This window comes from Haemorhous mexicanus, chromosome 21 (assembly GCF_027477595.1).
Source record: "Haemorhous mexicanus isolate bHaeMex1 chromosome 21, bHaeMex1.pri, whole genome shotgun sequence".
NCBI lineage: Eukaryota > Metazoa > Chordata > Aves > Passeriformes > Fringillidae > Haemorhous > Haemorhous mexicanus.
In genome coordinates this window covers 5,553,997-5,573,726 of record NC_082361.1, presented here as the reverse complement: position 1 = coordinate 5,573,726, position 19,730 = coordinate 5,553,997, and the positions used below count along the sequence as shown (strand labels likewise).

At 51.2% G+C, this 19,730-nt stretch overlaps 3 protein-coding genes across 4 annotated transcripts; 2 read left to right on the top strand and 1 right to left on the bottom strand.

Annotated features, from left to right (window-relative positions):
• Nucleotides 1–105: 105 nt before the first annotated feature.
• TBC1D13 (TBC1 domain family member 13) lies at nucleotides 106–10,107 on the top strand. 2 transcript variants are annotated; one of them, XM_059864808.1, is made up of 12 exons: nucleotides 106–261; nucleotides 437–510; nucleotides 761–801; nucleotides 1,217–1,278; nucleotides 1,553–1,652; nucleotides 2,703–2,785; nucleotides 2,941–3,100; nucleotides 3,865–4,072; nucleotides 4,645–4,808; nucleotides 6,308–6,468; nucleotides 6,614–6,671; nucleotides 7,395–10,107. In XM_059864808.1, exons 1-12 carry the CDS (start codon nucleotides 239–241, stop codon nucleotides 7,458–7,460), a joined length of 1,200 nt encoding a protein of 399 aa, XP_059720791.1. In that variant the 5' UTR covers nucleotides 106–238; the 3' UTR covers nucleotides 7,461–10,107. The 2 variants fall into 2 exon arrangements, with proteins under 2 accessions (XP_059720791.1, XP_059720792.1); XM_059864809.1 differs by lacking the exons at nucleotides 6,614–6,671; nucleotides 7,395–10,107 and having other exon boundaries at nucleotides 6,257–6,319.
• A 1,161-nt stretch (nucleotides 10,108–11,268) lies between these two features.
• Nucleotides 11,269–13,995, top strand: ENDOG (endonuclease G). Its single transcript, XM_059864810.1, has 3 exons — nucleotides 11,269–12,029; nucleotides 12,502–12,611; nucleotides 13,288–13,995. The coding sequence occupies exons 1-3, from the start codon at nucleotides 11,529–11,531 to the stop codon at nucleotides 13,568–13,570; spliced, it is 894 nt and encodes a 297-aa protein (XP_059720793.1). The 5' UTR covers nucleotides 11,269–11,528; the 3' UTR covers nucleotides 13,571–13,995.
• Nucleotides 13,996–14,625: 630 nt separating this feature from the next.
• On the bottom strand, nucleotides 14,626–19,682 carry SPOUT1 (SPOUT domain containing methyltransferase 1). Its single transcript, XM_059865058.1, has 12 exons — nucleotides 19,529–19,682; nucleotides 19,373–19,415; nucleotides 19,165–19,284; nucleotides 18,685–18,844; nucleotides 17,829–17,918; nucleotides 17,669–17,718; nucleotides 17,367–17,497; nucleotides 16,893–16,965; nucleotides 16,462–16,560; nucleotides 15,752–15,854; nucleotides 15,319–15,466; nucleotides 14,626–15,214 (listed from the first exon to the last, which is right to left on the bottom strand). Exons 1-12 carry the CDS (start codon nucleotides 19,574–19,576, stop codon nucleotides 15,140–15,142), a joined length of 1,140 nt encoding a protein of 379 aa, XP_059721041.1. The 5' UTR covers nucleotides 19,577–19,682; the 3' UTR covers nucleotides 14,626–15,139.
• Between the last annotated feature and the right edge of the window lie 48 nt (nucleotides 19,683–19,730).

Below are 19,730 nucleotides of genomic sequence, written 5' to 3'. Positions count from 1 at the left end.
GGTGGGGCTTGACGCTATGGGCGGGGCGGAGCTTTGTCACGGAGGGGGCGGGGCCAGGCGCTCAGGAAAGGCGCCCAGGGGCGGGCGGGGCGGGGCTTAGCGGAGGGAAGGGTCCGTGTGGAGCGGGTGGTTCTGCCACGCCCTCGCGGGGCGGGGCCCGTCCCGCATCCCCCTTCCCGGGCAGCGTTTCCAGCCGGAGCGTTTATGCGGCGCGCGGGGAAGGGGCGTCGGGGCCGCCATGTCGCGGCTGCACCAGAGCAGGTCCGTGTCGGGGTCTCTGTAGGGACGGGGATCCTTCCCCTCCCCACCGTGCCGGGGCTGCGCTGCGCGGCGTGGGGGCTCTCGAGAATCGGGGGCTCTGAGGGGTTGTGGGCTCTGGGGTGTCTCGGGTTGCCTGTACCAACCCTCATGACGCCCGCGGCTTCGCTCCCCTCAGGATCGCGGACTTCCAGGAGGTGCTCGGCGAACCCACGGTGGCTCTGACCAAGCTCCGCGAGCTGTGCTTCAGCGGTGAGTGCCGCGGGGACCGGCCCCCGGCTGGGGAGGGGGCTCCGGGCACGGCCGTGCCCCGGGCTGGTGCCGCCTGACACGGGCTGTCCCCCTGGGAGATAACCCCGTGAATAGCTCCAGCAGCGTCCCTGGGGAAGCTTCGTGCCCCTCGGGGAGGAAAAGTGTTGCCAGGCCTGTTTCTGAGGTGACATCAGCAACCCGCGGTGAGAGATGGGCTAACGTGGTTATTTCTCTGCCTGGTGTTCCACAGGAATTCCCTTTGATGGTGGGCTGCGCTGCCTGTGCTGGAAGGTGGGTTTTGCTTGGGGCGCTTTTCTTTCTTGAGAGTGGTGCTTTGGGTTGATTAAGTACACATAGTGCTTTTTTGGCGGTTAAAGTTGTAAACAAACAATAAAACCAGAGCTTAAAAGCCACTAGAAGTCAGCAGTAATTTGTGGAGATCAGCACTTTGCATGTGAGCAGCCTCAGTTTTAAGCAAGCAGTGCATTTCAGTCAGGTTAGCTATTGATCAGTCCTGCAAATAGTTCTGTGTGGAAAGCCAGTCCCTGAAATATTCCTGACTGTTGCTTAGCAAAGTACTTGGCTTTCTGGAGAGGACTCCCAGTATTTTCCAGGAGCCAGTTTGAGCCACTGGGTTAGCTTTGCTCATCTTGCAGGTGTAACAGCTCATTGAATACTAATTCCTGTTCACCTGTTTCCTGTGCAGATACTCCTGAACTACCTCCCTTTAGAGAAAGCCTTATGGAGCTCTTTGCTGAAGAAACAGAGGTGAGGCTGTTGGTACTTGTCCCTTTATTTTCAAAGATATCTTCAGAGAAGAAGAAGAGTCTTTAAATAATTAAGTACTTTCATAAAACAAATTGTTCTTGTGTGTAATGTGCTGTTCTCCCTTCTGCCTGGTGGACTGACCCCTTCTATTACACTGAAGAGAAAATCAGATGCCTTCTGGCTGAGCAGGGTGGGACAGAAACATCTGTTTGAACTCTGTGTGCTCACCTTGACCTTATCTTCCTCATTGCAAATTCCTCTTTTCTTCTTTAAGGGATCTGTATTCCCAGTTCCTAAAAGAAATGATTATCCAGCCTGGGATTGCCAAGGCCAACCTGGGTGTTTCCAGGGAAGATGTGACCTTAGAGGATCACGTAAGTTTTGTTAAGCCTTTGTGCTCAGAAAATTCTTTGGGGAGTTCCTGGCCCCCTGGGCTACTCCTGGCTCTGTTCCCAACTGTTCTGCCCTGCTGGGGGCGAGGGATGGTTCCCAGGTGCCAGCCTGGCACTTTTGTTGTGCTTCCTTGAGTGTGAATTACTGGCAAAGCACCAATAGCTCTGTAGAGAGCTGTTTCCAGCTGTGCACTTCCCTCCTCCTGCCCTTTGGGGCTGCCTGCCCAGGCCATGGGTCTCCTAGGAAAAGGGAGAGGCTCACAAGGGGTTCCTGGAGCCATGAGATGCTCCCCTGGGAATTTGGGTCCATAAGTGGATTCGGAGCAGAGGGTAGAAAAGAAGCAGGAGACTCAGGCTGGGCTATGGAAGGCAGGAGAGTTGATTATTTCTGATAATGCTGCTGGGTTGTTATTTTTTTAACAGACTATTTCCTGCATGCCTTGGCTTTCTCCTTCTCTGAAAGTGCTGTTAGGAGTGTGTGTGTGGGAGGAGTGAGTGAAGTAACTGATCAGAAGAGACTGTAAAATGATACAGCTGCTCCCATGACCTGAGCGTTCACTCCCCTGCAGTCACCTGCCCCACTGTGATCCCTGGAGCCTTGGTGGTGTAAAACTGGCATGTCTGTAAAACCACACAGGCAGGTCACAGTGATCTCTGAATCCCTTGGAATGTAGCTTGTTGTTTTTTCTTTGGTTAGTTGTTAACTTAGTGTGGAGAGAAGAACCACAACATCAAAGTGCTGGGTGGGTGGAAAACTCTTACCCCAAGTCTAAATACCATCTCCATGGTACAGGTTTGGAGCTGCAGTTAGGAATCTTGTTAAGAGAGGGGAAAAAAAAGCAACTATTTGGGCACAAACTCTTGAAGAGATGAGTGAAAAGGATCCAAAATGTGAGAGATAAAATGACCCTGCAGTGCTCAGATTGTGCTGATGGCAGAGTGACAGCAGAAATGTTAAATCACTGTATGTTTACTGAGGATATTGATATGTGTGAAACACGCTTGTTCTGTTTCTGTTGTTTCTCTCTTCAGCCTCTCAATCCAAATCCAGACAGTCGATGGAACACTTACTTCAAGGATAACGAAGTGCTCCTCCAGATAGACAAAGATGTCAGGTGTGTGAGGCATGGCCACTCAGATTTCTGAACCCGGGCGGTTTGGTCAAGAAATTGTACTTTGAAAACAGAGTTTAATATTAAACCGAGCCTCCCACTCAACATGGGGCACGAACTTCCTTCTTGTCCCTGATTTCCTCCTGTGTCCATCCTAGGAGGCTGTACCCTGACATGGCATTTTTCCAGCGCCCCACGGATTATCCCTGCCTGTTAATCCTGGACCCCCAGAACGAGTTTGAGACGCTGCGCAGGCGGGTGGAGCAGACCACGCTCAAGTCGCAGACGGTGGCACGAAACCGCAGTGGGGTGACAAATGTGAGCTCTGGGTGGGGGCTGTCCTTGTCACAGGGCAAGGTCTCGGACTGGGAGGAGGAAGGGTGATTCTTGGGCTGTTCTCTGTTTCTCTTTCTGCTTGTGCGGTGGAATTAAGGAAACACTCCAGCAGATATGGAGCATTCTGGGGGCTGGATGTTGTAGAATCAGTTGAAGTGCCTGACAGACTGTAGGGAATTGTAGGTGTGTTTAATTTTAAAGATTGTTTTTACCTGACTTCTGGTAGAATTTGGAGTTACAAGTTATTTTATGCTTGACATATGCCTTCCTGTATGGCAACAAAACACTGAAGAGTTAATTTACTATGAATTACAAATTTCCATAGTCCTCCAGAGCTGGATCTCAAACTTGGAATCAGGAATATCTGTTAAAATGCCTAGTCTCTTTCCCCTTTCGTGAGCGTTACAGCACACGTGCTGTTGGGGAAGGTGGTTTTTCCCACAACTCTCAATACCCTTCCTTCGTACTGCTGACAAAGAAGTGGAACTGCTGTGGTTTTTACTGTGTGAGATCATGTGGTGCAGTGATTCAGAAGGAACTGTGCATTGCTGCACAGACTTTGCTCCTCAGGGACAGCCAGCGCCTGGACTTCTCTGCCTGTGTGCTCCCAGAGCTGCTTATCTTGGTTTATGTGGTATAAACAGCACAGATCTTTTGGGGGGCCTGTGTGTGTTAAAAGCCAAGCTTGGCACATGTGCTAAGGGATCTGTGCCACTTGGTTGTCCTGATTCAGCCTTGTTTTCCAGGTGAGCTCCCCTCTTAAAAGCACCCCCAGCTCTCTGAGCGAGTACGAAGTTCTGCCCAACGGCTGCGAAGCTCACTGGGAAGTGGTGGAGAGGATCCTGTTCATTTATGCCAAGCTGAACCCTGGGATAGCCTATGTCCAGGGCATGAATGAAATTGTGGGGCCTCTTTACTACACCTTTGCTACAGACCCTAACAGTGAATGGAAAGGTGAGGAAGCCTTTTGACTGCTCAGCAGTGGCTGTGGTACTGTGACTTCTCTGCATGGCATGAGGAATTTTGGGGAATTGGTGGAAGCTGAATAGGCTGGGAGTGGTGAGCACATGGGAAGTGAGGATTTTTGAGCTATTTGTGTTTGTTTGTTAAACTCAAAATCCCTTTAGAAGCTTTTGTTTCCTTGTACTTTATATAGATGGTAAGGAAAAAATTGAAAGGGAGGACTTCACCTGTTGCTTCTGATTCACATGAACTCTGAGGGTGCATGCTGGTGGCAGATTAGGTTCTTGTGCCTAGATAACTGTTTTGTGACCTCATGTCACGAAGACCTTGTGTTGGACACAGGGTTAGTATCTGCCATGGCTCTGTAGATGTTTCTAGTTTAGAAAAAAAACTAAACCAGGTTGTCTAGTTTTGACCCAGACCAAGCCAGCCAAGATCTGGTGGGATCTACTCCTCAGATCCAGTACAGCAACCAGATTATGGAGCAAGGACAGTTTTACAGCTCTGTACCTCTCTCAGTGAGGCTTCCTCTATTCTCCCATGTTCTTCTTTTCTCTCCCCAGAACATGCTGAAGCAGACACATTTTTCTGCTTTACCAATCTAATGGCTGAAATTCGGGATAACTTCATTAAGAGTCTGGATGATTCTCAGTGTGGTATTACCTACAAAATGGAGAAGGTGTACTCCACCCTGAAGGAAAAAGATGTGGAGCTGTATTTGAAACTGGTGAGGAGCCAGGTGTTTCTCTGGGTCTTGGGTGGGATGAGAGGAGTAGCTTAACAGTGCACGTGAATGTCAGTTTTGTTAAACTGTGCTTGAGTAGAACACAGAGTGTATGAAGGGCTTTGCTGTGGGGCAGAGACTCTTACTGAGAGCTGCAACAGCCTCTCCTTGGAGTGAGCCCAGAGTGAGCTGACACAGCAAGGCTTCCTCCTCTGCCTGCCTCTGAAAGCAAACTATGGTTGTTGCACAGCTGCCAGCTGGGAGTCTGAAGGGACTTGGCCATGATCCTTGGTAACCTGCATAGCTGGAGCTGGAGTTTTTACTCTCTTGTAGACATCAAAACATGAGTTCTGCTGTAGAGCTCTTCAGTATTCCACACTACAGAAATTGTTTCTGCTTTTAAGAACAAAACAAAAAGCATCCCCCGTGCTGCACACTCACACTTCTGTTGCCACTGGCTGCCCTGACAGCACTGACTTAAACTCCATGGAGCACATTCCAAAGGAGAAGTGAAAACCAGTGAGCTGGATGATCCCACTGGCCAAATTATACTGTTCCCTTTCATCCAGAGGTTTTCAACTGCTTTGGCTTTGTGTGAATTTTGTAGAACACAAGGCAGCTTTCATTACAAACATCTCCAGTCTTGTAGTCCATTTGGTGTGAAAGTCCAAGGAGATTTGGAAGGGAAAGCTATTCTTGTCACTGCAACCTTGACCAAATTACACTGAGGTATTTTTCCATCTAGAAAAGTCAGGGTATGTTTCTTCTATAATCCAGAAGATGGTTTGTCAGCACAGTGACACAGCCCAGAATGTTGGCTGGTAGCAGATCCAGTGGGGAGAAAAACTGCTTAATGTTTGGCTGGCAGGAAATGGTCTTGGCTGTGCAGCAGCTGGTCTTTAAGAATATCAGCAGAATCCTGAGCTTGTTTGACCTTGGTTAAACTTAGGCTATGTTGGATTTAACATCAGAAAACAGGAAAACTTCAGGCTAAAGGTGCTTACAGCATGTTTTACCGACCATCAGTATGAACTCTGTTCCATCTTTGTTTATCTTTGTGAATAGTAAATCTTTTCCTAAATACAAGGGTTCTGGAAAGGAGAGGAAATCCTGACAAACAGTGCCTGTGTTAGCAGGGGAGGGCTGCAGCTTTGCAGATAAAATGCTGTTGAAATGGGAACTTCAGAATTACTTGGCAGGTTTAACAGAACACAAATAGAGCCTTTAGGGAGAAAAGCTTCCTTTACTCCATGTTGTGGATAGAGGAGCATTTTCTGGCTTGGCTATAAGTGTGGAGTGTGGCTGCACTGAAAATCTCTTGGTGAAGGTTGAATGGGAGAGTCTCCAAAGGATGCAGAGGTTTTCCTGCTGCTGCAGGATGAGCTGGGAGCTTAGAGCAGTGTTGGGGAGGAGACAGGGATGGAAACATGGGGTGCATCTCTTGCCTGTAGGGAACTGGCCGGGAGCACGTACTCATTGTTTGCCTGGTGCCTGTCTGACAGCAAGAACAGAACATCAAACCCCAGTTCTTTGCCTTCCGCTGGCTGACGTTGCTCTTGTCCCAAGAGTTCCTGCTGCCAGATGTCATCCGCATCTGGGACTCCCTCTTTGCTGACGACAAGCGCTTCGATTTCCTCCTGCTCGTCTGTTGTGCCATGTTGACGTAAGTACACACACAGCCTTCCTCCTCTTCCGTGGATCCAGGAGTCTTCTCTAGGCATGTGTTAGGGCATCTGGTGAAGAGGTTGTCGGTTTTAAAGTTTCTTTTTAAAGAGTCAAAAGTAGCTGGAATAATTTCCGTCTTTCAGACTCATCCGGGATCAGTTGCTGGAAGGAGACTTCACTCTGAACATGAGGCTGCTACAGGTAAGAATTCAATGGGTGCAGAGAGCAATTGGAAAAGTCTTAAAATAGTGCTGTGAGAGAAGATGACAGTATGTGAGAGGGTGGGAGGGTATGCCTGGTTCAAGACAAGTACCACATTTGTGATGTTTGCCTGCAGGAAAATCTGCAGAGATCTTACAGCACTCTCATTACTGGAAGTGGGAGTCTTTAGCACATGCACCCTTTCTACCCTACAGAGAAATTATCATAGATTGGAGGTTTCTAATGTTCCTTTGGTTTGCAAAAAAATTTGAATAATTTCAAGCAAAGATGTGAAACCTTATGTAACACTGCTAAATTTTTTGGCCAGAGGGTTTTGTTCAGTTCTGAGATCTCTGAGAGCCTTAAGTTGGAAACGCCTGCACTGCACAGTTGGATATCTCATGTTCTGCCAGTTCCTGCTTTGGGCTGTGCAAGATACTGGCTTTGATAAGGCTCTCTGACATGAGACAGAGCCCTGTGGCAGGCCAGGTTGCTGTGCCCTTGGAGGACAAAGTGGAAAAAAAACAACAAACCTTCTGGAAGGGTATTGAGGTTTGATCAGTTACAAAACAGGAAACTGTAGCTGTTAAAGGAGTAACTGAACATGGCTGTATATTATAATAAACCAAGAACTTTGACAACAAAGTTTGCCTTGCTTAATCAAAACAATCTGTATCAAGAATGCTGGGAAGTCACTGAAATCCCTTTGCTTCCTTGCCATAGGATTATCCTATCTCTGATGTTCATCTGATTTTGAAGAAGGCAAAGGAACTTCAAGATTCCAAATAGTCTGTGGGCCTAACAAAAGGTGTCAGAGAACTGTGTGGCAGTGGATCCTGGGAGATGGCCCCTTGCAGTGTGGTGCACTAAAGCTCCTACTGGTCTCTGCAAGACTTCAGGTTTTGTAAGAACTACTGGCCACCTTGAAGACTTCTACTCTATTTATTCGGTCAAGGACTGATTACTTCCCTATCTACTTGGGTCCTGCACTCCAGATTTTTCCACATCTCAAATGCCTCTTTGCTGCCAAAAGCAGTTCTTTGTATCTTTTTTTAATGACTGAGTTTGGGGAGAAAGAAACTTTCTGTCTGCATATCCCTGAAGGGATGGACTCCTGTATTGTGGAAGTAACACACGGAGTAACTTCTGATGGGGAAAGGACAGACTTAAGTCCAGTGATTTTTGGTGGGTGAGGATAGAAGGATCTTCCTCCTGTGAATAGAATGTATTCCAGTAAAGTCACACATTCTGCCATTCAAGTAGATTCTGGATTCTCCTCTCTCGTGTCTGCACTTGGCCATCCCTGAGGCGTGTGAAGAAGAAGATTGCATCACTTTCTGGTGAAGGTCACCTGGCAGTTTGCACTCCTTTGACTGGGAAACAGACTTGGGAAGTTGAGGTGGGAGGACACGGTGACATCTGGTGGCTTTGTGCACCCAAACTGCCTGAATCCAGAACTGCCTTATCAACGAGGTGTCCTTGAAAGCAACACTGTGGTGGTTTTAATCCCCCCCTGAAGTGTAGTTCCACGTCAAGCCTTACTACACACAGCCTTAGAGCAGGATTGTTGCTGCTGGGAGGCCTCGTGCTGCTCTGAACTGGAGCATATCCAGCTACAATCAGGATTCTGAAACACAAGAAATGGACACCTAATCATGTGCAATGAAGACAGATGTATTTAGGAGCTTTTACAGGCACAGAACTGGAGTTTTCTGCCTCAGTGGCTTAAATAATACTACTCCTGTTAAGGTCTGGTCACAGTAACCTTGCTGTTGCCTCACAGTACTTCTTGCCAGGAAGAGACAGTTCTGATCTGCAATAAGAGTCCTTCTCTAGCACAATCCAGCAGGCATACAGGCATCTGTCTCGAGCTGACTGCTGGGGCTGATCCACTGTTCTGTCCTGGTCCTGTTGGAGTCACAGTCCTGAGCTGGACACTTGTTCCTCCTGAGAGGGAAACTGCTGCACTTTCAGACATGGTCCAGTGGGCTCAGGTGAACAGGGACTGAGACAAACCACAGGGAGAACTGCTGACCTGCCACAGTGCTGAGCTGAGCAGAAACCCTAATCCTCAGAGAGAGAAACTGCCAGCACCCAGGTGCTTGTGTGGTGCAGAAGCTCTTGAGTGAACACTAATCCAACATGGTTTTCCCTTTCTTTCTGTGCTGTGCTAGTTCACCTCTGCTGTTGGACACTGCAGTCTTTGGTATTTATGGGTGATGATTTGTTAAAGGTCAGTCAGTCTTTGTAAGATCATCTTAAGCTGCTGCTGGCCTAGACTTGCCCTAGCAGGAGGGATGCTGGCAGCCTTCAGCCTATTTTACTGGTGTTATTTCCTTCACTGACGGCCTTCACAGGCTGCTGTAACTCTCACCAGGGTGTGTGGGGAGATGGCAGGACAGGTTGGTGCACGTTCCATGTTCTTATTGGCAATCCCAAGCACTCTCTGCCTCATGAGAAGATGCTCGAGTACCACTTGTGCAGCCATGTGTTGCTGCTGTGTTGCAAGAGCAATTTAAGGTTTAAAGCAATCTGTAATTAATACCTGTGGCAACAGTATCCCTCTCTGCTGCAATCTTTTCTTGAGGGTATAGTTTTCCTCCAAGAAAAATGGGACAGGTAGACCATGACAGCAGTGTGGTGGAGCATCCTGGCTGCTCTGGCCACTGGATGGATCTTCTTTCTGAGCTGTCCAGGTGGTCTTATCAGCTCGTGGGTACCTGCACTAGGGAGGCTGTTGGCCAGACCTGGTGTGGTCAGAGAGCCACCTGGGAGGTTCTCTACAAGTGTAGAACCAGAGGGCCCCACTCTTAGGAGGCAGAATTGTACCTGCTCCAAACACTTCTGCCTCAGAACTGCTATAAATACTGCAGCTTTCCCATTCCATACACAAACTCTGCTCTCATCTCCCTGAATCTGTCGCTGGGCTGTTCATTCTGGGTACCCCTGGCACCTGCAGGGTTTCCTTATGCTGGAATTTCTTACTGGCAACAGGAGTGTTCCTGCTCTGAGCAGCTGGAAGTCTCCTTAAAGTAACCTGAGGAGGCAGCAGGCAAATCAGGAAGAAAGCATTACTTGGAAATGAACTTGTGCACATTTTCAGCATAGCTTTGGGCCCTGGGGTGACCATCCCACTGGGGAAGGCACAGGGGAGGTGGCAGCACAGGTGTGGTGCTGCCTTCTCCCTTCCTAGGTGTCCAAGGACTCGTGTTATGTCACCTTGCTTCACGGGGTGACAGTGAGTGCTTTTGAAAGGAGTTTGCAGTGGTTTAAAGGGATGCAATGGGAGATTTGGCTGCTGGAAAGGATCTCTGGGATGAATTCTGTAGCCTTATCCAAGCTATGGCTGCCAAACCTACTGAGTTCTGTGGGGAGAGTTTGCAACAACTTTGAAACATCCAGACAGGCTGTTCCATACATAAAGAGCTGTTTTATATTCCTGCTTATTTCCTTCCTGTGTGGTAGAACTTCTGTCCTGCTATTGAAAGGAGTGGGACATCTATTTCTTTATTCCAAGGCTTTCTCCTTTCTTTAAGAGCAAAACCAGATTTTCTGAGGGGACAAAAGAAAGTCTTAACCTTTTACCAGCTTTTGAATCTCTTCAGGTTGCCCTTGGCTTCATTCCTCAAAGGTTTTTGGTGATTTATTTTTGTTGTTTTTGAAGTGAGACAATACTTAACTGGTGTTTCCTTGTTTGTGTGGCCAAGTAACATCTGTTCCAGCCTCGAGATGTTTCTGCTTCTGGTTTCTTACAATCCTAACCTGCTGAAAGAGCTGAACTTTAGGGTGGGAGGTGTTAGTCTGGGTTGCCTTGGGAACCCATTATCTCATAGGGACTTGAACAGAGAATGTTTAAATAGATCTTACCATGTGTTCCTCACAGGCAGGACTACTGCCAAACAGGGGAAAGGGAAATCACCTTCAACTGGGAGGGAAAACTGGACACTCCTGGATGTGGGAAGAGATGAGCTTTCCCTGGGAAGGAGAGGTCTGTTCTACCTGCATCTCACTGGACTTCAAGCTTTGTAGAACTTGGTGGCTTTGCCAGTGAGGTAGATCAAGTTGCTGGTGGTGGTCACTCGGGAGACTGATTTAGAGTTTGAATTTTGTGACTTGACCTAGAATTATTCACACTTTGGCATTGAACAGAGTGAAGGCCAGAAGTTGTTTTGGGGGAATCTGGGCTGTTTGGGAATCAGAAGCTGTTTTTCCTTATGGAATGTCAGTGACTGTTTTAGCTGTTTGGGGCAGTCTTCTAAAATGCCCTTTCCCCAAAGAAAGGAACAGATAACACTTTTTTTTCCCACTTTATTTGCAAAGAACTGGCAGAAAATGGTGTAGTGAACATTTCATCACTCTAAAACTCCTTCTTTTATGCTTCTTTTTTTCAAACACTATTTTTGTAAGGTTTCCTTTAACTAAACGGATGTCTCTGCAAACCTCTCCTGCTGGTGTGACTCGGAGTTGGGGCCGCTCCAGGTTCCCGCTGCGGTGTCCGTAGGCGTGACAGAGAGCCCTGGCGAACCAGCCTGGCTCCTCCTCCGCCTTCTCCTTTCCGCGATGGGTTTGCTTTGCCTTCCCCAGGAATACGCGGCACAGGTGCCACCGCACCTGCGAGCGCTCTGGGTGGCGGTGGGCGCGGGTGTCCCCCCGCCTCGCTGACCGCGGTGTCCTTGTGCCCGTGTCCCCGCCGCTCTCCGGGCCCGGGGCCGTTCCCCGGGACAGCGGCCCCGGGGTCGCGGCGCGCCCGCTCTGCGCGCTCCCCCTTAAAGCGGCGATGCCGCCGGCACAGCGCGGCCGCCTGGGGCTCGGCGCTGGCCCGTTTAAGGCGCGGCCGGGCCGCACGGTGGAACGGCCATGCTGCGGGCCCGGTGGGTGCTGCCGCTGGCGGTGGGCGCGGGGCTGGGGGCGGCCCTCGCCCGCTGGGAGCGCTGGGAGCACCGGGAGCGGGGCGATGCGGCCGAGGGGCTGCTGGCCCGCCTGCCCGTGCTGCCCGCCGTGGCAGCGGCCAGCCTGCCCGCGCCGCCGGGCTCGGGGCGCACTGAGCTGAGCAAGTACGGGCTGCCCGGGCTGGCGCAGCTGCGGAGCCGCGAGTCCTACGTGCTGTGCTACGACCCGCGGAGCCGCAGCGCGCTCTGGGTCATCGAGCAGCTCAACCGGGACACGCTCAGCGGCGCTTCGGACCGCTCCGCCTGCGACTTCCAGGAGGACGACTCGGTGCACGAATACCACCGTGCCACCAACGCCGACTACCGCGGCAGCGGCTTCGACCGGGGGCACCTGGCCGCCGCCGCCAACCACAGGTGGAGCCAGAAGGCCATGCGGGACACCTTCTACTTGAGCAACATCGCCCCGCAGGTACGGCCCCAGGCTGCGGGGGAAGCCGGAGCTGCCCGCGTTCAGGGGCAGACGCTGCTCCCTGCGGGAAACCCCCCGGGCGCGCCACTATATTTGTGTCTGTAGCAGTTCAGGTAGAGGAGTGACTTTGGCCCCTTCGAGGTGCCGATTTCCTGCTAAATTTAACAACAGAGATCCTGCAAATGCACCTGCCTCTGTGTGCCTCTTAAGCCATGAAAGAGAGACCCTGTTCAGTGCAGCTCCTGTCAGGAGCAGAATTAAACAGTTAGATGCACACTCGCTAAAAATTGCGGCCTTAGGCAATGGGTCCTGTCCTGGTTCTGCAAACCAGGCCATCGCTGCTCCCAAAGCAGAAGTGATAGTGGAGATCTGCTATGGAAAGTGCTTGGGGCTCTCTGAGATGTGTTACAGGTGGTGTTACTCTGAAGAGTGAGGAAGGACCCCAGTAACTGACTACTGGTTGTGTTTCTAGAATCCTCATTTAAACCAGAATGCCTGGAATAACCTTGAGAAGTACTGCAGGAGTTTGGCAAAAAACAACAGGAATGTCTACGTCTGCACAGGACCCCTCTTCCTGCCGAGGTAAACACGAGGGCTGAGCTGGACTAGCACCCAAAAGATGTATTGTGCTGGCAAAGGAAAACAGGCTGAGGGACCAGGAGGGATCTGTTAAGGGCTCTCTCAGTAGGTGAGACCAGCTGTGCACAGAGGTTCTGTGGAAAGGTACCTTTTTAGGATTAGGATTAGTTTATGCATTTCCCATCCAGATGATTATTTCATGAGTCAAGTGGGATTGTTGAGCTGCAGTATAACCAGCTTGTTTTTGGTGGCAGTCCTTAACAATTTAGTAGATTAGCTGATTACCAGATTAGACTGCAGACCCCATCCCTGCAGAATAAAGCTTTCAGGTTCAATGTCATGGAGTGCTTCACCATTTAAGGACATGACTTTATTTTCAAAGATCTCCACGTAGCACCAAAGAGCAGCTGTCTCAAGTTGAGATCTCTTCAGCAGCAGAAAATAGCTTGGAAAGTCTGTTAAAGAGAGCCAGCAGGGAGGGGATTTGGGAGCAGCCCCTATGCTCAGCTCACCCTCACCATGTCACATGGCCTCTGCCCCAGCCGTGTTTTACAGCCCTGTTGCAGGGGCAGAGCTGCTGCTTGCAGTGGGTGGGGTTTTATTTAGGGGGTGTTGGAGGACTGAGGGGGTGGAGTGACACCAAACCAGGAGATAACTTGGGATGTTGCTGTTGGTGCAGGATGGAGCCTGATGGGAAGATGTATGTGAAGTACCAGGTGATCGGGAAGAACAACGTGGCCGTCCCCACCCATTTTTTCAAGGTGCTCATCTTGGAAAAGGAGAGTGGGGAGATTGAGTTGCGCTCCTATGTGATGCCCAACAGCCCTGTGGATGATAAAATCCCCCTGGAACGGTTCCTGGTTCCCATTGAGAGCATTGAGCGAGCCTCAGGGCTCCTCTTTGTCCCAAACATCCTCAGGAGAACAAGTAACTTGAAAGCCATCACAGCTGGAAAGCAGTGAACCCTGACTAGAACAAATACAGGTAACCCCTGCCAAGGGACTGGCAATCACTGCAGAGTCATAGTTCCTTGTGCAGTTGTAAATGTGGAATTAAGATTCAAACCTGTGCTTCTCTCCACTGTTCCCCTTGTGTCTAAATGAAACACAGACGCACAGCAGGGCTCCAGAGTGGTCCTGCAGGAGGCTCAGGGGCACCTGACACTGTAGTAGCTCTCTAGGATTTGCCCCTAATCCACTGCTGCCTTGGAGTTGTGTGAGGCTCATTAAGACCAAAAGGGAAGTCATCTGTTGCTGTTTAGCAGGGAGGGAGGGGGAGCAAGGTGTGTGCCAAGGGAGGAGAGAAGTTCTGCCTTCCTGTGGCCAGAGAACTGTACGATTGTTTTCTTTCAGAAGATGGTTTTAGCATTAAAGCTTTGAACACCCTTGGTATTGGTTGTTTCTTATCTGCTCTCACCAAAGCTCTGAATATCTCAGCAGGAGGAGGGGAGGATGGAGCCAACTTTTCCAGCTGCTTTCCTGTCTGAGCTCACTGTAGGCAGAACTTAAGGCATCACAGACAGAGGTAGACTGTAATGAGATGATGTGTTTTAGTGCTGAGGCTCAATTGAAGCTCCAGCCCTTCCTGCTGTTGGGAAAGATGAAGCCATGAAGGGGGGCTGGAGGAAGTCAGGCTGAGGCAGGAACAGCTTCTTGGCATAAGCATAAGTTCTGACTTTGTTTCAGTCTGAAGGCTACATTGCTCCAGAGGCACTGCCTGAAATCCAGGCACACACCTGTATTTCACAGCAACTGAGGTTACACAGTGCTTTATTCCCACCCTAGATATCCGAGTTGCTGAGACCAAGTCTGCTGCCAGGCTCGTGCCAGCTGGGAAGCAGCACCAGCCCTTGGCTGGACCACACAGACAGGAGGGCACAGACTTGGGCTCCCAGCTGCAGTGAATGCCTGGCTGGGTGTTGTGGTGTGTCCACAACCAGGCTCTGTGAGCCACCTGCACTCCCAGAGCCCAGAGCACGCCTGCTTAACCTGCTGACAAACGAGGTGAGAGATGGGTCTTTGAGCAGAGCTCCAAACGCAGTTTATTGTGATGCAGAGGGCCCAGGGACAGACCAAAGCAGCCTCAGCACCCAGGGTTTTATAAGGGGGGAAAGGGGGCGGATCTGAGGGTCAAGGGCCAATGGGAACTGAGTCCAAGTGATGCAGAGGAGGGGCTGCCAACTGGGGAACCAATGAGGTAACAGGGGCAGAGCACTGCAATAATCCAGCACCAATAGGAGACAAGGGAGGGGAGAACATTCTAGAGGGAGTCCATATAAGGAAAAAGGGACAGTTGGACTGGGTCATCCCAATATAAGCTGCAGCATTAACATGAGCCTGCAATTGCTTATGGGTGAGACCACTGTATTCAGAAGGGTGCTGCTCTTTGACCCTGGGTCTCCACAGCTGGGCAGCGCTGCCAGCTCCAGTCACGCTGTGCCTTGGTCCCTCCAGGCTCCTGGAGTGACTTGCCCGGCACCCCACATTTGAAGAGCTGCCTCCTCAAGGGCAAGGTCAGTGGTTTCCCTTCCATCAGCTGTCTTTGGGTGTCTTCACAGCCTCCTCAATATGTGGTCTCAGCGCAGACAGAGAGATCAGCAGGGCTTCCTGCAGCAGAGCCAGGCTGGTCAGAGCACACCTGGGCCATGTGTGTCCCTGCCCAGGCAGACACCCAGCACTGCCCTGTGCACACCCAGCACCATCAGCCCTACCTCTGTCCGGATGGTCCTGCTGCCTTGGCTGGGACACGTGTTCAGGTAGAAGTCAAACAAGACGCTTGGGTCGGTGACTTCCAGGTTTGGGTCCACATCAACCCCGGCTTCCAAGCCCTCAAGGCCTCCAAATACAACAAGGGCATGCCTGGGGAGAGCACAGGGACAGGGTGAGAGAGCAGACTGTCTAGGTCTGCATCCAAGCTCCTGTGTGTGCTGGTGAAGCAGGGAGCTGTGTCTGTTGCTGATGGTGCCCACTGCAGCTGCCTCCCCACCAGAGCCACACAACATGTGGCCAATGTGACAGTCCCTGCTACCAACTGCAGAAAAAAAGGAAAAGCATTGGCCTTGTTCTGAGGTATTTTCCCTGCTCTGCTGCCTGCACCAGCCTCACTGGGAGCTCTGAGTGGAGCCAAGCAGGCAGGACACAAACCTGAAGGAGGGCAGAGTGACCTGGTCCACAGAGCTGCCCCGCTCTGAGGTGCCAATAGAGAGATCATAACCTTCCTTGAATGGGCACTCGGAAAAGACAGCACCTGGAAAACAGAGTTTGGGGTTACTGCTGCCATGTCCTCACCCATGTGCCTTCTGGACAGGCTAAAACACTCCATGGTTGAGTGGTGGCAGCAGAAGTTCCTTTCAGTGCCAAAGGTGCAGCTGGAGACAGAATGACTCCTCTTTCCCACACTGCAAGAGTCTCCCACATCCTTTTCCTCAAAGCTCAAGACAGGTGCCAGAAACCACCCTCTAAGAGCTTACAGTCTTCCTACAAGGTCGAATCAACCAGAAGATACAAAAAGAATTTTCAAGGGCTCTTGAACTCACATTTGATTGCTGGCTCTGATGTGAATGAGTGGGATGGAGTTATCATGGAAATAGAGAGGGGCATCAACTCATCTCTTGCTGTCATGCAACCATTTGGAGCAATGGTGAGTGGAGGTTACAGGGCACAGTCCTGGAGGGTGACTGGAGTGGTTCATGCCTCGTTTCAGCCCTAAAATCTGACTGCCACGTGGCTGCTGGCTGCACGTGTAACGTGCACGTCTCCTTTGGACAAGGAGATTTCTAGGAAAGAGATGTGCGCAGCCAGTAGGCCCGAGACTGGTGTGGACACCCAGGCAGAGAATCTCTGTGGATACTCACTCAAGCAGGAGGCCAGGCGGACGCTGTAACCCCAGTACAAGCCTGAGACTGCCCGGGGGTGCTGCGAGGACACCACGGTGCCTTTCCGCACTTTGGCTTCTGAAAGAAAGCAGAGAGGTTAAACAGCCCCTGTGATCTGGTGAGATTTGACCAGCCACAGCCATCACCCTCTCTTTTTCCACAATATGAAAAATTATTCTGGAAATTTGGTGAGTTCTGGAAAGCCTGTGAGTGTTTGGGCTGTTTACTGCCGAGAAGAAGAGCTGATAGTTCTTTCCAGTTATTGAGGCAGGCATGGTAAGGGTGTTATTAAATTTGTGTATGGAGTGAAGGGATCATGCAGAACTGTTGGGTACCTTCAAACCTGTTATACAGAAGGACCAGGTCCTGCAGGACTGAAGTTTACAGATGCTCCTGGAGCCATGGATTACCTGGATTCTGGGGCTCCTGCAGGCGCACAGTGACTCGCAGACCAGGGTTCAGCTGTTTGTCAATCTGTACCTCCTGCAGTGACAGTCACCATCAGCACCAGACATTCTGGAAAGATGGGGGAAGGTGGGGAAGGAAGGGAATCCTTTGAGGAAGTGGGGGTCTGTTTTGGCCTGGAGTTAGGACGAGGAGCTCTGTGTGTGGCTCAGGGGCTTGCTCATCAATTTGAAGGCTATTTTCCTACTCAAAGGTTCAGCTGTAGCAGTAAAGCAATGATCTGCTGGAATGCATGGGGCTGGCTGGGGCCTGGGAAGCCACAAACATTACCAAGTCAGAAGGGACAAGACAGCAACAGCCTTAAACCCCCCACCAGCCCACTGCAGCCTTCAGAAACCGAGTAGTGCCCACCCTGCCTGCTGCAAATCTGCCAGAGAGACAAGGGAAGTTGTTTTGGCATCTGCGGGTAACAGACACACCTTCCTCATCCCACAGTTAACAAAAGAGCCTCTGCCTGGCTTGGTTGGCCGGTCCAGCACGACGCCCTCCCGGTACTCTGAGTCCTCGTCCATCCGCATGTGGTGGGGGCTGTCCAGGGGGTTGAGCAGCCCTAGAACAGCACAGAGCAAAGAGGTGCTGGGGGAAAACACAGGGGTAGGTGCAGGTGCAGGTGCTCCCCTGCTCCTTCCCTCTCAGGTCCAGTGCCGAAGTGGGGAAAAGTCCTGGCTGTTCCACACACAATGAGCCAGAACTCAGGAAGGAGAGAGACAACTGCATTTACCTGCAAACTGCAGATCCTCATGTTTTGGAAAAAAGGATTTCCTCAAGTACCTGTGGCCAGAGAAAGGTGAAATGTGAAAAGGTATGTTTATGGAATCTGGATCTCAATTCTAGCCCTGTTCTGACTCAAAGGAGCTGAGTATAGAGAAAAGCAAACTTACTGAGGGCACTCCAAGTACTGCAGGATCCGAGCCAGCTGCACACAAGCCTTGCCTTTCTTCCCAATTCCTTCAAAATCCCCCTCCACGCTTCTGAAAGTGAAAGCAAGCAGCTTGTTAACTAGACATGAGGTTGGTCAGGTCTCCAGAAGACCAAGCCTTGCTTCTTAATCTGACAACAGCAGCACATCCTTCCCCTCTAGCTCCTGTAAAAGGGCTGTTCCAGAGACAATCTGTTAACAAGTTATCCTTGGAACTCTCTCCAAGCCAAATACCTTTTTCAGTTTTGTATTCTGATCTTTATGTATTAATGTGATGTGTCAGGATGTCAGGAAGATGTCCCGACAGATGCCCTGTCCCTCCACAGCAAAGTTTAAGGGTACAGAACTCGGCCTCCTGTTGCTTTGTCAACCCCACGTTGGGATAAATGATCTGAGCTGCCAGGGCAGTTCAGTCAACTTCGTTTTCCCTGGGGTATAGTGGTCCCTGTAATTCTGGCATTGGGGAGAGGTACATGCAGTCCCTTCCTGGCCTTAGCTTAATAGAAGAGTGAAGGAACAGAAAGCTGAGAGGAAATATCATGCAGAACAAGATGGCTCTTTCTTCAGAGAATCACAGAATGGCCTGGGTTGGAAGGGAACTTGACAGGAGGTAGAACAAGATGATCTTTTATGAGCAGGGACATCATCCACTATCCCAGTTTGCTCCAAGCCCCAACCAAGCTGGCCTTGGACACTTCCAGGGACAGTGCAACCACAGATTCTCTGGGAAAGCTGTGCCAGGGCCTCACCACCCTCACAGGGAGGAACTCCTTCCTGAAACCTAATCTAAGCATGCTCTCCTTCAGTCTTTGCCTTACTTGACGTCCTCTCCGTGCTCATCGAACACCACGATCTCATCCACGCAGAAGATGGCGCAGGCGCGGGCGATCTGTCCGGCCAGGTAGGAGCGCAGCGCCGGCGACTGCGCGTTGTTCAGGATGGAGCCGGGCAGGGCCACGCTCAGCGTGTGGGGCCGGCCTGGGGAGCAGAGACATGAGAGAGCCACAGCCTGGCAGGCAGTGTGCAGCGTCACAGCTGCTGCTTCAGCTGCACTTGTGTGTGGTGGGGGAAAAGCAACTTCTGTTTCTTAGATTTAACAATGGGTTTTCTCTTAAGAAGGATCTCTACTGCAGTGGTTGCTGCACAGTGTTCGTGCCTGTTTGGGCATGTGGACTGATCCACATCGGATCTATGAAGTAACACCTTTCCTATCGATAGGGAACAGTGACTGCCTTTTAACAGCCAGGTTTTCTAGCACTTTCCACCCAAGTCTCCCCACTGGGTCACGGAGGCATCACCTCTGTCTTCCTTCTGCTCCTCCTGCGTCTGGGCTTCTTGTTCTGCCTGCTCTCGCATCCGCTGTTTCTCCAGTTTCTTCAGTAGCTTAATTTCCTTCCATTTCTTCGTCTCTGCTTTCCCTGGGACGGAGAACAGCGCCTAGCGTTAAACACCGCGCCGTGACCGCTCCGAGCGGCCCCAGCCCTGCGTGTGCCCGGCCTTCCTTACTCTCCTGCTTCCAGCGCCGCCAGTCCACCTTCCTGTCCTCAACCTACGGGGGACAGCACGCGTTACCGCCGGGCTCCCCTCAGAGCCGGACACTGGGAACGCCCGGGGCTCCCCTCAGGGTCGCGGGCTGGACCCGGGCCCCCCCTCACCGCACACCTGCGCGCCCCTGGGCCGCTTCCCCACGCCGCTCTCCGTGTCCGCCATCTTCCCCGCGCTGCTGATTGGCCAGAAGGCGCAGGCCCCACCCACAGTGAGGAGGAGCCTGAGGTCACGTGGCTGGCTTTTAACCGGCCCGCGCGGCAGCGGAGCTAAGCAGGGTCGGTCGCGTTCCGCGGAGGATGGGTGACCCCAAACAGTG

Coding starts and splice junctions, on each gene's coding strand:
- ENDOG (XM_059864810.1), top strand. CDS start 11,529: ATGCTGCGGGCCCGGTGGGTGCTGCCGCTGGCGGTGGGCGCGGGGCTG. Junction 12,030..12,501: donor TGAGCAACATCGCCCCGCAG/GTACGGCCCCAG, acceptor TTGTGTTTCTAG/AATCCTCATTTAAACCAGAA. Junction 12,612..13,287: donor GGACCCCTCTTCCTGCCGAG/GTAAACACGAGG, acceptor CTGTTGGTGCAG/GATGGAGCCTGATGGGAAGA.
- SPOUT1 (XM_059865058.1), bottom strand. CDS start 19,576: ATGGCGGACACGGAGAGCGGCGTGGGGAAGCGGCCCAGGGGCGCGCAG. Junction 16,966..17,366: donor TTAACTGTGGGATGAGGAAG/GTGTGTCTGTTA, acceptor CTGTCACTGCAG/GAGGTACAGATTGACAAACA. Junction 15,467..15,751: donor GTCACTCTGCCCTCCTTCAG/GTTTGTGTCCTG, acceptor TGCTCTCCCCAG/GCATGCCCTTGTTGTATTTG.
- TBC1D13 (XM_059864808.1), top strand. CDS start 239: ATGTCGCGGCTGCACCAGAGCAG. Junction 262..436: donor TCGCGGCTGCACCAGAGCAG/GTCCGTGTCGGG, acceptor CGCTCCCCTCAG/GATCGCGGACTTCCAGGAGG. Junction 6,672..7,394: donor TGAACATGAGGCTGCTACAG/GTAAGAATTCAA, acceptor TCCTTGCCATAG/GATTATCCTATCTCTGATGT.